This window comes from Carcharodon carcharias, chromosome 21 (genome assembly GCF_017639515.1).
Source record: "Carcharodon carcharias isolate sCarCar2 chromosome 21, sCarCar2.pri, whole genome shotgun sequence".
In the NCBI taxonomy this organism is placed as follows: domain Eukaryota; kingdom Metazoa; phylum Chordata; class Chondrichthyes; order Lamniformes; family Lamnidae; genus Carcharodon; species Carcharodon carcharias.
This window is the reverse complement of record NC_054487.1, coordinates 23,164,566-23,179,744: the sequence shown is the minus strand read 5'-3', so window position 1 is coordinate 23,179,744 and position 15,179 is coordinate 23,164,566. Positions and strand designations below refer to the sequence as shown.

General features: G+C 51.1%; 1 protein-coding gene across 5 annotated transcripts in view; it reads right to left on the bottom strand.

Moving 5' to 3' along the window:
• The window catches only part of LOC121293109 (F-actin-monooxygenase MICAL2-like), a 590,417-nt gene that overhangs the window by 50,916 nt on the left and 524,322 nt on the right, over positions 1-15,179 (bottom strand). For 4 of the 5 annotated variants that reach the window (XM_041215769.1, XM_041215771.1, XM_041215772.1 and 1 more), the window contains 2 exons: positions 6,073-6,138; positions 1,267-1,374 (listed from right to left, as the gene is read on the bottom strand). In XM_041215769.1, coding sequence (XP_041071703.1) covers positions 1,267-1,374; positions 6,073-6,138 — 174 coding nt within the window. Of the gene's footprint in view, positions 1-1,266; positions 1,375-6,072; positions 6,139-15,179 lie in introns of those variants that run through there. The other variant, XM_041215774.1, reaches the window with a different exon arrangement.

Here is a 15,179-nt window from a genome sequence, read left to right as displayed (position 1 = left end):
CCTTCTTTCTCTCTACACCAAACTCCCTCACTCACCAAACTCCCAGCTGCTCACTGCACCCAAGCCATACTCAGCAAGAGTTACATTTAGGCCTCTGTATTTTTACTACAGTACTGGAGTGTGGTGATGACACATGCTCTGTCACTACGATATTTGTTGACTTGCAGAGGTTTTTGTTGTCAAACACTCGCTGCTGTAGTATGAAAGCTGAACTGGCGCAGCTTATCCAGTGTTAGATCTCTTCGTCAATGGTCGCCTTTTGAGAGAGGTGGCAGCCAAGGGATAGGCAATATTCAACATTCTGTGGTCTCTCCCTCAGCATTTTTTGGGGGCTGTGAGGGGGATATACAGGCTTTGTTTTGGCATGTGTGTCTACGGTGAATTCAGTTTTGGCATGGAGGCGACTGAGGTTAAAGAGTTTTCCATCTAGGCAGTATTTAATCCTGACACTAGAGGGCAGCTGATCTTTGCTGAGGTGAATAACCACTGTCAGGTGGATTATAAATAGTATGGGGTTACCACACAGCCTTGCTTGTCCCTTTACCATCTCCTCAGTTCAGATGAAAGGTCATGACCTGAAACATTAACTCTGTTGCTCTCTTCAGATGCTTCCTGACCTGCTGAGTATTTCCAGCATTTTCTGTTTTTATTTCAGCTCTCAGAACCCAAATCCAACACCAAGTTATCAGGAAGATAAAAACAATTATTCTTAACCCTGTCACAATCTTCCATCGCATGCAACTGAAATATCCATTCTTCCTGGTTACATTGTGGTTTAACCTACACCGAACATCCTGATCGACTCCAGCTGAAGTTCAAACCACACCTCCTTCTCATCACCAAGACTACTCAGCACCACCTTCACAACAATGACTATCCGGCACCCCTATTGCAGCTCAGAAAACACTTACCCAGATGACCCATCACATTCAGCCTCTTTGCCACAAAATTATTTTCTTCAGACTTCCCAGCCCCTGCCCTCCAATGATCCAAAACATTGCCTTGCCTACACTCAGTACTCATTCCTCATGGTCTCGGTGCCTGTTGTACTCCATTGACTTCCTGTCAACCAATGTCATGAACTTGGAAGCTTCAGCCTTGTCCTTAACTCCATCTTACTCTGTCCATGAGATAGCCTTCAGCTTACCCTCCCTTATTGGAGTTGCTCTGACTCTGCTCTCCCCCTCACCTTTCCATTATTAGTCCTTGTGTTAACAAGTTGATTGATGGAGACCGTCGGCTGGACAGGGATCACAGGAAGTTTACCTTGATTTCCAATCTCACCACATGATTCTTCCTTTTCTCGCACTAACTGCTCCAGCTCTTCCGTGTACGAAATCATCAGGTTCTCAGCCTCCGCATCTGATGCAATATCTATCGACAACAAAAAAACAGTTCCAGTGAGGTTAGTGTGAGGAGCACCGTGTCCCGGGTTAGCGTGAGGAACACTGTGACCCAGTAAGTTTTACTGGGATGGAGAGACAGACTCGGCGCATGGTCAGATACAGAGGTGCCACATGGAATTACATGACTGAAGGTGCTGGCACATTCCTTTTTTAAATTCATTCATGGCATGTGGTTGTCATTGCCAGGGCTAATATTTATTGCCAGTGTCTAACTGATTTGAGAAGTGGGTGATGTCGCCTTTTTGAACTGCTGCAGGTATTCCCACAGTAATTGGAGCCTAAGGGGCTCATAGTATAAAAATTGCTACAAATCAGAGGTTTGCCAGCAGCAGACCACCGAATGGGCAACTAATCACCAACAAGTGGGAAAACCTACAAACCTCATCCTCACCAGCCTGCCTGCCGCAGATGCATCTGTCCATGACAGTTTCAATAGGAAAGACCACCGCACAGTCCTTGCGAGATGAAGTCCTGTCTTCACATTAAGGATACCCTTCATTGTGTTGTGTGGCACTACCACTGTGCTAAATGGGATAGATTTCAAACACATCTAGAAATTCAATACTGGGCATCCATGAGGCGCTGTGGGCCATCAGCAGCAGCAGAACTGTACTTGACCACAATCTGTAACCTCATGGTCTGACATATCCCCCACCCTACCATTACCATCAATTCAGGGGATCAACAATGGTTCAATGAAGAGTTTGGCAGGGCATGCCAGGAGCAGCACCAGGCATTCCTAAAAATGAGGTGCCAACCTGATGAAGCTACAACACAGGACTACTTGCATGTCAAACAGTAGAAGCAGCAAGTGATAGACAGAGCTAAGCGATCCCACAACCAGCGGATCAGATCTAAGCTCTGCAGTCCTGCCAAATCCAGTCATGAAATGTGTTGGACAATTAAACAACTCACTGGAGAAGGAGTCTCCACAAATATCCCCATCCTCAATGATGGCAGAGCCCAGCACATCAGCGCAAAAGATAAGGCTGAAGCATTTGCAACAATCTTTAGCCATAATATGTAAATACCAAAGTGAAATAATTATTTAATACAATTGCATTATCATTGCCTGTGGCATTATTCTGTCTGAGTTTTAATGGTTCCATTTCAAGAACACAAGAATTAGGAACAGTAGGCCATTTGGCCCCTTGGGCTTGCTCTGCCATTCAATAAAATCATGGTTGATCTGTTTGTGGTCTTAACTCCACTTTGCTATCTGTCCCTCATAACCCTTGACTCCCTTGTCAATCAAAAATCTGTCCAACTCAGCCTTTAAATAAATTCAATGATCTCCAGCCTCAACGGCTTTCTGGGGAACAGACTTCCACAGACTAACAGCCCTTTGGGAGAAAAAAATTCTCCTCATCTCCATCAAAAATGGGAGGCCCCTTATTTTTGAACTGCATCCCCTTGTTCTAGTCACCCCCAAAAGGGGAAGCATGCTCTCAGCTTGCACCCTGTCAAGCGCCCACAGAATCGTACAGGTTTCAATAAGATCACCTCTATACTCCAATGTGTTTAGGCCCAAACTGCTCAGCCTTGCTTCATAACAAACTCTTCATCCTAGGAATCAGTTGGGTGAACCTTCTGTACACAATACTCCAGATGAGGTCGCACCAATATATAGAAATGTAGCAATTTGCCAAGGCTCCTTAAACAGCACCTTCCAAATACACGGCCACTACCATCTAGAAGAACAAGGGCAGCAGATAGATGGGAACACCACCATCTATCCAGGGAACACCAGGAAGTTCCCCTCCAAGTCACTCATCATCCTGACTTGGAAATATATCAAAGAACAAAGAAAAGTACAGCACAGGAACAGGCCCTTCGGCCCTCCAAGCCTGCGCCGATCATATTGCCCGTCAGCTAAAACATTTTGCACTTCCAGGGTCCGTATCCCTCTATTCCCATCCTATTCATGTATTGTCAAGCTGCCTCTTAAACACCACTATCGTACCTGCTTCCACCACCTCCTCTGGCAGCGAATTCCAGACACTCACTACCCTCTGCGTAAAAAAACTTGCCCCGCACATCTCCTCTATAGTTTTCTTCTCTCACCTTAAATCTATGTCCTCCAGTAATTGACTCTTCCACTCTGGGAAAAAGCTTCTGACTATCTACTCTATCCATGCCATTCATAATTTTGTAAACTTCCATCAAGTCGCCCCTCAATCTCCGTCGCTCTAGTGAGAACAATCTGAGTTTCTCCAACCTCTCCTCCTAGCTAATAACCTCCAGAGCAGGTAGCATCCTGGTAAATCTCTGCACCCTCTCCAATGCCTCCATATCCTTCTGGTAATGTGGTGACCAGAATTGCACGCAATATTCCAAGTGTGGCCTAACCAAGGTTCTATACAGCTGCAGCATGACTTCCCAGCTTTTATACTCAATACCCCTGCCAATTAAGGCAAGCATGCCATATGCCTTCATGACTACCTTATCCACCTGCGTTGCCACTTTCAGTGACCTGTGGACCTGTACACCCAGATCCCTCTGCCCGTCAGTGCACTTAAGGGTTCTGCCATTTACTGTATAATTCCTGCCTGTATTAGACCTTCCAAAATGCATTACCTCGCATTTGTCCAGATTAAACTCCATCTGCCATTTCTCCGCCCAAGTCTCCAACCGATCTATATCCCGTTGTATCCTTTGACAATCCTCTTCACTATCTGCAACTCCTCCAATCTTAGTGTCGTCTGCAAACTTACTAATTAGCCCAGTTACATTTTCCTCCAAATCATTTATGTATATCACAAACAGCAAAGGTCCCAGCACTGATCCCTGCGGAAATCCACTAGTCACAGCTCTCCTTTCAGAAAAGCACCCTTCCACTGCTACCCTCTGTCTTCTATGACCAAGCCAATTCTGTATCCATCCTGCCAGCTCACCTCTGATCCTGTGCGACTTTACCTTCTGTACCAGTCTGCCATGAGGGACCTTGTCAAAGGCTTTACTGAAATCCACTGCCCTTCCATCGTCGATCATCTTTGTCACTTACTTGAAAACCTCGATCAAATTAGTGAGACACGACCTCCCCTTCACAAAGACATGCTGCCTCTCACTAATATGCCCATTTGCTTCCAAATGGTAGTAAATCCTGTCATGAAGAATCTTCTCCAATAATTTCCCTACCACTGACATAAGGCTCACCGGCCTGTAATTTCCTGGATTATCCCTGCTACCCTTCTTAAATAATGGAACAACAACAACAACAATATCGCCGTTCCTTCACTGTCATTGGGTCAAAATCCTGGAACTCCCTTCCTAACAGCACTGTGGGTGCACCTACACCACATGGGCCATAACCTCCGTGGAGGGGCAATTAGAGTCGGATTTTACCTTGAAATCCAGTTTCTTGGCCGACTTTCTGGTTTGGGCCAGGTGAGAACAATCTGGTGGGGTGGGTTCCTGAGGCCTGGTGTCAAGGGCAGCTGAGCCAGGGGTAGGGAAGACACGCCCCTTTTTGACAGCCCCGGCTGCTGTACAGCAGAGAGGCTTAAAGGTCCAGCCACTTTGAGAAGCCCGGGAGAAGGTAGGCGTTTATGATAAGTGGGTAGGATTAGGTGGGGGGTTGGGGCGAGGCTGGAGGAAGGGAGTTTGGGTGGTTGGGCGAGGACATTCGGTCAGGGAGCTGGGTGGTCAGTGACCTGGTGGGTCAGGTGATCAGTGGGGCGGTTGTCAGGTGATTGGAGGGGATTGAGTGGTGGGGAAGGGTAGTCAGTGGGTGGGGGGGTCGGTTGATTGGAGGGGGTTAGGTAGTGGGGGTGGTGGTCAGTGGGTGGGTGGGGGGGGGTCGGTTGGAGGGATTTGGGTAGTGGGGATGGTGGTCAGTGGGTAGGTGGGGGGGTGTCGGTTAGAGGGGGTTGGATAGTGGGGGTGGTGGTCAGTGGGTGGGGGGGGGTCGGTTGATTGGAGAGGGTTGGGTAGTGGGGGTGGTGGTCAGTGGGTGGGGGTTGGGTGATTGGAGGGGGTTGGATAGTAGGGTTGGTGGTCAGTGGGTGGGGGGGTCGGTTGATTGGAGGGGGTTGGGTAGTGGGGGTGGTGGTCAGTGGGTGGGTGGAGGTTTGGGTGATTGGAGGGGGTTGGGTAGTGGGGGTGGTGGTCAGTGGGTGGGTGAGGGTTTGGGTGATCGGAGGGGGTTGGGTAGTGGGGTAGTGGTCAGTGGTGGAGTTATCATTGCGGGAGTCGGGTGGTCAGTGGAGCTGGTCAGTAGGTGGGTAGGGGAGGGAAGTCGGGGGGTCCTGTGAGGGGTAGGGAGTCCTGTGGGGCATTGTGGTTAGTTGGAGGGGGGGAGTGAGGGTAGTTGGGTGGTCCAATGGGTGTTTGTGGGAGGGGTGGGGGTTCCTAGCGCATCTTTGGGGCATCGCCCAGTTATGGCACCCCAGAGCCTGGAAGTTACGGGCCATGGTCAGGAGTGCTTCATGGCAGTGGCTGCTCAGCACCACCATTTAGGGATGGGCATTAAACACTGGCCTGTCAGCAATGCTCACAGGAAACAAGTAAACTAAAGAAAACCAGAAACCTGTGTCAATCACATCATTTAACCAATCAGGACGCACCTCCTTGCTGTCAATCACATTAAGCTCATGAAAGGTAATATTGAGAATGTTTATATCTACATGTGAAACTCAGTCTTCCAAGACCGAGGAATTCAGCATACCATCCTCGAATACAGCTCCATCCTCCTCATCATCATCTGGGCTTAACTCCACCTCTCCCTGCTGTTCTGTGGATGCAAGACAGAAAGAAGCAGAGTTGAAGAACTACTTCAGGCACACGCCAGTCAGTTCAAAATCTGGAAGCACATCCATACCTCTGGATAGCATTCTAACACATTCCTCAGAGTAACTCAGCTTCCTAATGGAACACATTTACCTACCAACAACAGTAATCATTAGTCTTTATAGAGCAAAAAGTCCCAAGGGGCTAAAGAAGACTGTCATCAACAAGGATTTTGACGCCAAGCAACAGGAGGAGATATCAGGTCATCTGATCAAAAGCTTGGTCAGGGGGAGGTGATTTTAACTGATGTCCCAAAGCAGGAAGGAGGTAAAGAAGCAGAAAGTTTAAAATCCAGAGCTTCGACTCACAGACACTGAAGGCAGGGATTTCGGGGGAAGGATAACGAAAACCAGGGATGTGCCAGAGACCAGAGGTCACAGAGTCAAAGATTTATCGGACCAGGGACAGTATCAGAAATGGAAGTAGCGAAGCCCTGGAGGAATATGAAAACAAGGCTGGAGGTTTTCAAATGAAAGAACAGATTTGGAATCATCACACCACTTACACAAACATAGAAACATGCCCTTGGCTAATTAAGTCCAACTATTCTAATCCCAAACACCCCCTCGGTCCCCCACACTTTAATATTCCACCCAGTCTAATCCCAATGACCCCCTCACTCCCCTCGCTCTTTAAAACCCCACCCAGCATAATGCTGCTCTCCCCCAACTCTCCCTCTCTCTCTCTCCCTGTCTCTTACACTATTTCCCCCCCATCTCTCTCTCCCTGTCTGTTTATTTCCTCGTCTCTCTCTCTCTTTCCCCGTCTCTCTCTCTCTCTTTCCGCGTCTCTCTCTCTCTTTCCCCATCTCTCTCCTTCTCTCTATCCCCTTCTCTCTCTCTCTTTCTTTCCCCGTCTCTCTCTCTCTCCACTTCTCTCTCGCTCTTTCCCCGTCTCTCTCACTCTCTCTTTCCCCGTCTCTCTCTCTCTTTCCCCGTCTCTCTCTCTCTTTCCCCGTCTCTCTCTCTTTCCCCGTCTCTCTCTCTCTTTCCCCGTCTCTCTCTCTTTCCCCGTCTCTCTCTCTTTCCCCGTCTCTCTCTCTTTTCCCGTCTCTCTCTCTCTCTCTTTCCCCGTCTCTCTCTCTCTCTTTCCCCGTCTCTCTCTTTCCCCATCTTTCTCTCCCTCTTTCCCCTTCTCTCTCTCTCTTTCTCTCTTTCCCCGTCTCTCTCGCTCTCTCTCTTTCCCCGTCTCTCTCGCTCTCACTCTCTTTTGCCGTCTCTCTCGCTCTCTTTCCCCGTCTCTCTCGCTCTCTTTCCCCGTCTCTCTCGCTCTCTTTCCCCGTCTCTCTCGCTCTCTTTCCCCGTCTCTCTCTCTCTATCTCTCTCTCTCCCATTCTCTCTCTATATCTCTCTCTTTCTCCGTCTCTCTCTCTCTCACTCCCCGTCTCTCTCTTTCCCCGTCACTCACTCTCTGTTTCCACGTCTCTCTCTCTCTCACCCCGTTTGTCTCTCTCTTTTCCCTTCCCTCTCTCTTTACCCGTCTCTCTGTCTCTCTCTTTCCCCATCTCTCTCTCTCTCTCTTTCCCCGTCTCTCTCTCTCTCTCTCTTTTCCCTTCTCTCTCTCTTTCTCCGTTTCTCTGTCTCTCTCTTTCCCCGTCTCTCTCTCTTTCCCCATCTCTCTCTCTCTCATTCCCCATCTCTCTCTCTCTCTCTCTTTCCCCGTCTCTCTCTCTTTCCCCGTCTTTCTCTCCCTCTTTCCCCTTCTCTCTCTCTCTTTCTCTCTTTCCCCGTCTCTCTCTCTCTCTTACCTCGTCTGTCTCTCTCTCTCTTTCCCCGTCTGTCTCTCTCTCTCTCTTTCCCCGTCTGTCTCTCTCTCTCTCTTACCCCGTCCGTCTCTCTCTCTCTGTCTCCGTCTGTCTCTCTCTCTCTTTCCCCGTCCTTCTCTCTCTCCCTCTTTCCCCGTCTCACTCTCTCTCTTTCCTCGTCTCCCTATCACTCTCTCTCTCTTTCCCCGTCTGTCTCTCTCTCTCTCTTTCCCCGTCTGTCTCTTTCCCCGTCTCTCTCCCTCTCTTTCCCCGTCTCTCTCTCTCTCTTTCCCCGTCTCTCTCTCTCTCTCTTTCCCCGTCTCTCTCTCTCTCTCTTTCCCCGTCTCTCTCTCTCTCTCTTTCCCCGTCTCTCTCTATCTCTTTCCCCGTCTTGCTCTCTCTCTTTCCCCGTCTCTCTCTCTCTTTCCCCGTCTCTCTCTCTCTCTCTCTCTTTCACCGTCGCTCTCCCTCTTTCCCCATCTCTTTCTCTCGCTCTCTTTCCTCGTCTCTCTCACTCTCTCTTTCCCCGTCTATCTCTCTCTTCCTTTCCCCGTCTCTCTCTCTCTTTCCCCGTCTCTCTCTCTCTTTCCCCGTCTCTCTCTCTCTCTCTCTCTTCCCCGTCTCTCTCTCTCTCTCTTCCCCGTCTCTCTCTCTCTCTCTCTCTTTCCCCGTCTCTCTCTCTCTCTCTTTCCCCGTCTCTCTCTCTCTCTCTTTCCCCGTCTCTCTCTCTCTCTCTTTCCCCGTCTCTCTCTCTCTCTCTTTCCCCGTCTCTCTCTCTCTCTCTCTTTCCCCGTCTCTCTCTCTCTCTTTCCCCGTCTCTCTCTCTCTCTCTTTCCCCGTCTCTCTCTCTCTTTCCCCGTCTTGCTCTCTCTCTTTCCCCGTCTCTCTCTCTTTCCCCGTCTCTCTCTCTCTCTCTCTTTCACCGTCGCTCTCCCTCTTTCCCCGTCTCTCTCTCTCGCTCTCTTTCCTCGTCTCTCTCACTCTCTCTTTCCCCGTCTCTCTCTCTCTCTTTCCCCGTCTCTCTCTCTCTCTTTCCCCGTCTCTCTCTCTCTTTCGCCGTCTCTCTCTCTCTTTCGTCGTCTCTCTCTCTCTCTCTCCCCGTCTCTATCTCTCTTTCCCCATCTCTCTGTCTCTTTCCCGAACTCTCTCTCTCTTTCCCCGTCTCTCTCTCTTTCCCCGTCTCTCTCTCTCTCTCTTTCCCGTCTCTCTCTCTCTCTTTCCCGTCTCTCTCTCTCTCTCTTTCCCCGTCTCTCTCTTTCTCTTTCCCCGTCTCTCTCTCTCTCTCTCTTTCCCTGTCTCTCTCTCTCTGTTTCCCCGTCGCTCTCTCTCTTGTCCCGTGTCTCTCTTTTCCCTTCTCTCTCTCTCTTTTCCCTTCTCTCTCTCTCCCTTTCTCCGACTCTCTCTCTCTCGTTCCGTCTCTCTCTCTCTCTTTCCCCGTCTCTCTCTCTTTCCCCGTCTCTCTCTCTTTCCCCGTCTCTCTCGCTCTCTCTCTCTGTCCCCGCCTCTCTCGCTCTCTCTCTCTTTCCCCGCCTCGCTCGCTCTCTCTCTCTTTCCCCGGCTCTCTCGCACTCTCTCTCTTTCCCCGGCTCTCTCGCACTCTTTCCCCATCTCTCTCTCGTTCCCCATCTCTATCTCCTGGTCTCTCTCTCTCGCCCCACCTCTCTCTCCCCGTCTCTCTGTCTCTCTTTCCCCATTTCTCTCTGTCTCTTTCCCCGTCTCTCTCTCTCCATCTTTCCCCGTCATTCTCTTTCCCTGTCTCTCTCTCTCTCTCTCTCTCCCCTTCTCTCTCTATCTCTCTCTCTTTCCCCATCACTCACTCTCTGTTTCCACGTCTCTCTCTCTCTCTCTTACCCCATTTGTCTCTCTCTTTTCCCTTCCCTCTCTCTTTACCCTTCTCTCTGTCTCTCTCTTTCCCCGTCTCTCTCTCTCTCTTTCCTCATCTCTCTCTCTCTCTTTCCCCGTCTCTCTCTCTCTCTCTCTTTCCCCGTCTCTCTCTCTCTCTCTCTTTCCCCATCTCTCTCTCTCTTTCCCCGTCTTTCTCTCCCTCTTTCCCCAAATCTCTCTCTCTTTCCCCTTCTCTCTCTCTCTTTCACCATCTCTCTCTTTTTCCGTCTCTCTCTCCCTCTCTCTTTCCCCATCTCTCTCTCTTTCCCCGTCTGTTTCTCTCTCTCTCTTTCCCCGTCTGTCTCTCTCTCTCTCTCTTTCCCCATCTGTCTCTCTCTCTCTCTCTCTTTGTCCCCATCAGTCTCTCTCTCTCTTTCCCCGTCTGTCACTCTCTCCCTCTTTCCCCGTCCTTCTCTCTCTCCCTTTCCCCGTCTCTCTCTCTCTTTCCACGTCTCTCTCTCTCTTTCCTCATCTCCCTCTCTCTCTCTCTCTCTCTTTCCCCGTCTGTCACTCTCTCCCTCTTTCCCCGTCCTTCTCTCTCTCCCTTTCCCCGTCTCTCTCTCTCTTTCCACGTCTCTCTCTCTCTTTCCTCGTCTCCCTCTCTCTTTCCTCGTCTCCCTCTCTCTCTCTTTCCCCGTCTCTCTCTCTCTCTCTTTCCCCGTCTCTCTCTCTCTCTCTCTCTCTTTCCCCGTCTCTCTCTATCTCTCTCTCTCTTTCCCCGTCTCTCTCTCTCTTTCCCCGTCTCTCTCTCTCTCTTTCCCCGTCTCTCTCTCTCTATTTCCCCGTCTCTCTCTTTCCCCGTCTCTCTCTCTTTCCCCGTCTCTCTCTCTCTCTTTCCCCGTCTCTCTCTCTCTCTTACCCCGTCTGTCTCTCTCTCTATTTCCCCCTCTCTCTCGCTCTCTCTCTCTTTCCCCGTCTCTCTCGCTATCTCTCTTTCCCCGTCTCTCTCTCTCTTTCCCCGTCTCTCTCTCTTTCCCCATCTCTCTCTCTCTCTTTCCCCGTCTCTCTCTCTCTTTCCCCGTCTCTCTCTCTCTCTCTTCCGCCGTCTCTCTCTCTCTTTCCCCGTCTCGCTCTCTCTTTCCCCGTCTCTCTCTCTCTCTTTCCCCGTCTCTCTCTCTCTCTCTCTTTCCCCGTCTCTCTCTCTCTCTTTCCCCGTCTCTCTCTCTCTCTCTTTTCCCGTCTCTCTCTCTCTCTCTTTTCCCGTCTCTCTCTCTCTTCCTGTCTGTCTCTCTTTCGCTCTTTCCCCGTCTGTCTCTCTCTCGCTCTTTCCCCGTCTGTCTCTCTCTCTCCCTCTCCCCGTCTCTCTCTCTCTATCTTTCCCCGTCTCTCACACTCTCTCTTTCCCCGTCTCTCTCTCTCTTTACCCGTCTCTCTCTCTCTTTCCCCGTCTCTCTCTATCTCTTTCCCCGTGTCTCTCTATCTCTTTCCCCGTCTCTCTCTATCTCTTTCCCCGTCTCTCTCTATCTCTTTCCCCGTCTTGCTCTCTCTCTTTCCCCGTCTCTCTCTCTCTTTTCCCGTCTCTCTCTCTCTCTCTTTCCCCGTCTCTCTCTCCCTCTGTTTCCCCGTCTCTCTATCTCACTTTCCCCGTCGCGCTCTCTCTTTCCTGTCTGTCTCTCTCTTTTCCCTTCTCTCTCTCTCTCCTTCCCCGTCTCTTTCTCTCTCTCACTTTCCCCGTCTGTCTCTCTCTCTCTCTTTGTCCCCATCAGTCTCTCTCTCTCTTTCCCCGTCTGTCACTCTCTCCCTCTTTCCCCGTCCTTCTCTCTCTCCCTTTCCCCGTCTCTCTCTCTCTTTCCACGTCTCTCTCTATCTCTCTCTCTCTTTCCCCGTCTCTCTCTCTCTCTTTCCCCGTCTCTTTCTCTCTCTTTCCCCGTCTCTCTCTCTCTCTTTCCCCGTCTCTCTCTCTCTCTTTCCCCGTCTCTCTCTCACTTTCCCCGTCTCTCTCTCTTTCCCCGTCTTTCTCTCTCTTTCCCCGTCTCTCTCTCTCTTTCCACGTCTCTCTCTCTCTTTCCTCATCTCCCTCTCTCTCTCTCTCTCTTTCCCCGTCTGTCACTCTCTCCCTCTTTCCCCGTCCTTCTCTCTCTCCCTTTCCCCGTCTCTCTCTCTCTTTCCACGTCTCTCTCTCTCTTTCCTCGTCTCCCTCTCTCTTTCCTCGTCTCCCTCTCTCTCTCTTTCCCCGTCTCTCTCTCTCTCTCTTTCCCCGTCTCTCTCTCTCTCTCTCTCTCTTTCCCCGTCTCTCTCTATCTCTCTCTCTCTTTCCCCGTCTCTCTCTCTCTTTCCCCGTCTCTCTCTCTCTATTTCCCCGTCTCTCTCTTTCCCCGTCTCTCTCTCTTTCCCCGTCTCTCTCTCTCTCTTTCCCCGTCTCTCTCTCTCTCTTACCCCGTCTGTCTCTCTCTCTATTTCCCCGTCTCTCTCGCTCTCTCTCTCTTTCCCCGTCTCTCTCGCTATCTCTCTTTCCCCGTCTCTCTCTCTCTTTCCCCGTCTCTCTCTCTTTCCCCATCTCTCTCTCTCTCTTTCCCCGTCTCTCTCTCTCTCTTTCCCCGTCTCTCTCTCTCTTTCCCCGTCTCTCTCTCTCTCTCTTCCGCCGTCTCTCTCTCTCTTTCCCCGTCTCGCTCTCTCTTTCCCCGTCTCTCTCTCTCTTTCCCCGTCTCTCTCTCTCTCTCTCTTTCCCCGTCTCTCTCTCTCTCTTTCCCCGTCTCTCTCTCTCTCTCTTTTCCCGTCTCTCTCTCTCTCTCTTTTCCCGTCTCTCTCTCTCTTCCTGTCTGTCTCTCTTTCGCTCTTTCCCCGTCTGTCTCTCTCTCGCTCTTTCCCCGTCTGTCTCTCTCTCTCCCTCTCCCCGTCTCTCTCTCTCTATCTTTCCCCGTCTCTCACACTCTCTCTTTCCCCGTCTCTCTCTCTCTTTACCCGTCTCTCTCTCTCTTTCCCCGTCTCTCTCTATCTCTTTCCCCGTCTCTCTCTATCTCTTTCCCCGTCTCTCTCTATCTCTTTCCCCGTCTCTCTCTATCTCTTTCCCCGTCTTGCTCTCTCTCTTTCCCCGTCTCTCTCTCTCTTTTCCCGTCTCTCTCTCTCTCTCTTTCCCCGTCTCTCTCTCCCTCTGTTTCCCCGTCTCTCTATCTCACTTTCCCCGTCGCGCTCTCTCTTTCCTGTCTGTCTCTCTCTTTTCCCTTCTCTCTCTCTCTCCTTCCCCGTCTCTTTCTCTCTCTCACTTTCCCCGTCTGTCTCTCTCTCTCTCTTTGTCCCCATCAGTCTCTCTCTCTCTTTCCCCGTCTGTCACTCTCTCCCTCTTTCCCCGTCCTTCTCTCTCTCCCTTTCCCCGTCTCTCTCTCTCTTTCCACGTCTCTCTCTATCTCTCTCTCTCTTTCCCCGTCTCTCTCTCTCTCTTTCCCCGTCTCTTTCTCTCTCTTTCCCCGTCTCTCTCTCTCTCTTTCCCCGTCTCTCTCTCTCTCTTTCCCCGTCTCTCTCTCACTTTCCCCGTCTCTCTCTCTTTCCCCGTCTTTCTCTCTCTTTCCCCGTCTCTCTCTCTCTCTTTCCCCGTCTCTCTCTCTCTCTTACCCCGTCTGTCACTCTCTCTCTCTATTTCCCCGTCTCTCTCGCTCTCTCTCTTTCCCCGTCTCTCTCTCTTTCCCCGTCTCTCTCTCTCTCTTTCCCCGTCTCTCTCTCTTTCCCCGTCTCTCTCTCTCTCTTTCCCCGTCTCTCTTTCTCCCTTTCCCCGTCTCTCTCTCTCTCTTCCGCCGTCTCTCTCTCTCTTTCCCCGTCTCGCTCTCTCTTTCCCCGTCTCTCTCTCTCTCCTTCCCCGTCTCTCTCTCTCTTTCCCCGTCTCTCACTCTCTCTCTCTTTCCCCGTCTCTCTCTCTTTCCCCGTCTCTCTCTCTCTCTCTTTTCCCGTCTCTCTCTCTCTCTCTCTTCCTGTCTGTCTCTCTCTCGCTCTTTCCCCGTCTGTCTCTCTCTCGCTCTTTCCCCGTCTGTCTCTCTCTCGCTCTTTCCCCGTCTGTCTCTCTCTCTCCCTCTCCCCGTCTCTCTCTCTCTATCTTTCCCGTCTCTCACTCTCTCTCTTTCCCCGTCTCTCACTCTCTCTCTTTCCCCGTCTCTCACTCTCTCTCTTTCCCCGTCTCTCACTCTCTCTCTTTCCCCGTCTCTCACTCTCTCTCTTTCCCCGTCTCTCTCTCTCTTTCCCCGTCTCTCTCTCTCTTTCCCCGTCTCTCTCTATCTCTTTCCCCGTCTCTCTCTATCTCTTTCCCCGTCTCTCTCTATCTCTTTGCCCGTCTTGCTCTCTCTCTTTCCCCGTCTTGCTCTCTCTCTTTCCCCGTCTCTCTCTCTTTCCCCGTCTCTCTCTCTCTTTCCCCGTCTCTTTCCCCGTCTCTCTCTATCTCTTTCCCCGTCTTGCTCTCTCTCTTTCCCCGTATTGCTCTCTCTCTTTCCCCGTCTCTCTCTCTTTCTCCGTCTCTCTCTCTCTCTTTCCCCGTCTCTCTCTCTCTTTCCCCGTCTCTCTCTCCCTCTCTCTCTTTCCCCGTCTCTCTCGCGCTCTCTTTCCCCATCTATCCCGCTCTCTCTTGCCCCGTCTCTCTCTTCCTTTCCCCGTCTCTCTCTCTCTCTCTCTTTCCCCGCCTCCCACTCTCTCTCTTTCCCCGTCTGTCTCTCTCTCTCTATTTCCCCGTCTGTCTCTCTCTCTCTCTCCCTTTCCCCGTCTCTCTCTCTCTCTTTCCCCGTCTTTCTCTCTCTCTCTTTCCCCGTCTCTCTCTCTCTCTCTCTTTCCCTGTCTCTCTCTCTCTCTCTCCCCATCTCTCTGTCTCTTTCCCCATTTCTCTGTCTCTTTCCCCAACTCTATCTCTCTTTCCCCATCTCTCTCTCTTTCGCTGTCCCTCTCTCTCTCTTTTTCCCCGTCTCGCTCTCTCTTTCCCCGTCTCGCTCTCTCTTTCCCCGTCTCGCTCTCTCCCCATCTCTCTCTCGCTTTCTCCCCGTCTCTCCCTCTCTCTTTTCCAGTCTCTCGCTCTCTCTTTCCCCGTCTCTCTCTCTCTCTTTCCCCGTCTCTCTCTCTCTTTCCCCGTCTCTCTCTCTCTTTCCCCGTCACTCTCTCTCTCTTTCTCCGTCTGTCTCTCTCTTTCCCTTCTCCCTCTCTCTCTTTTCCCTTGTCTCTCTCTCTCTTTCCCCGTCTCTCTCTCTCTCTCTTTCCCCGTCTCTCTCTCTCTCTCTTTCCCCGTCTCTCTCTCTCTCTCTTTCCCCGTCTCTCTCTCTCTTTCCCCGTCTCTCTCTCTCTTTCCCCGTCTCTCTCTCTCTTTCCCCATCTGTCTCTGTTTCCCCGTCTCTCTCTCTCTCTTACCCCGTCTGTCTCTCTCTCTCTCTCTTTTTCCCCATCTGTCTCTC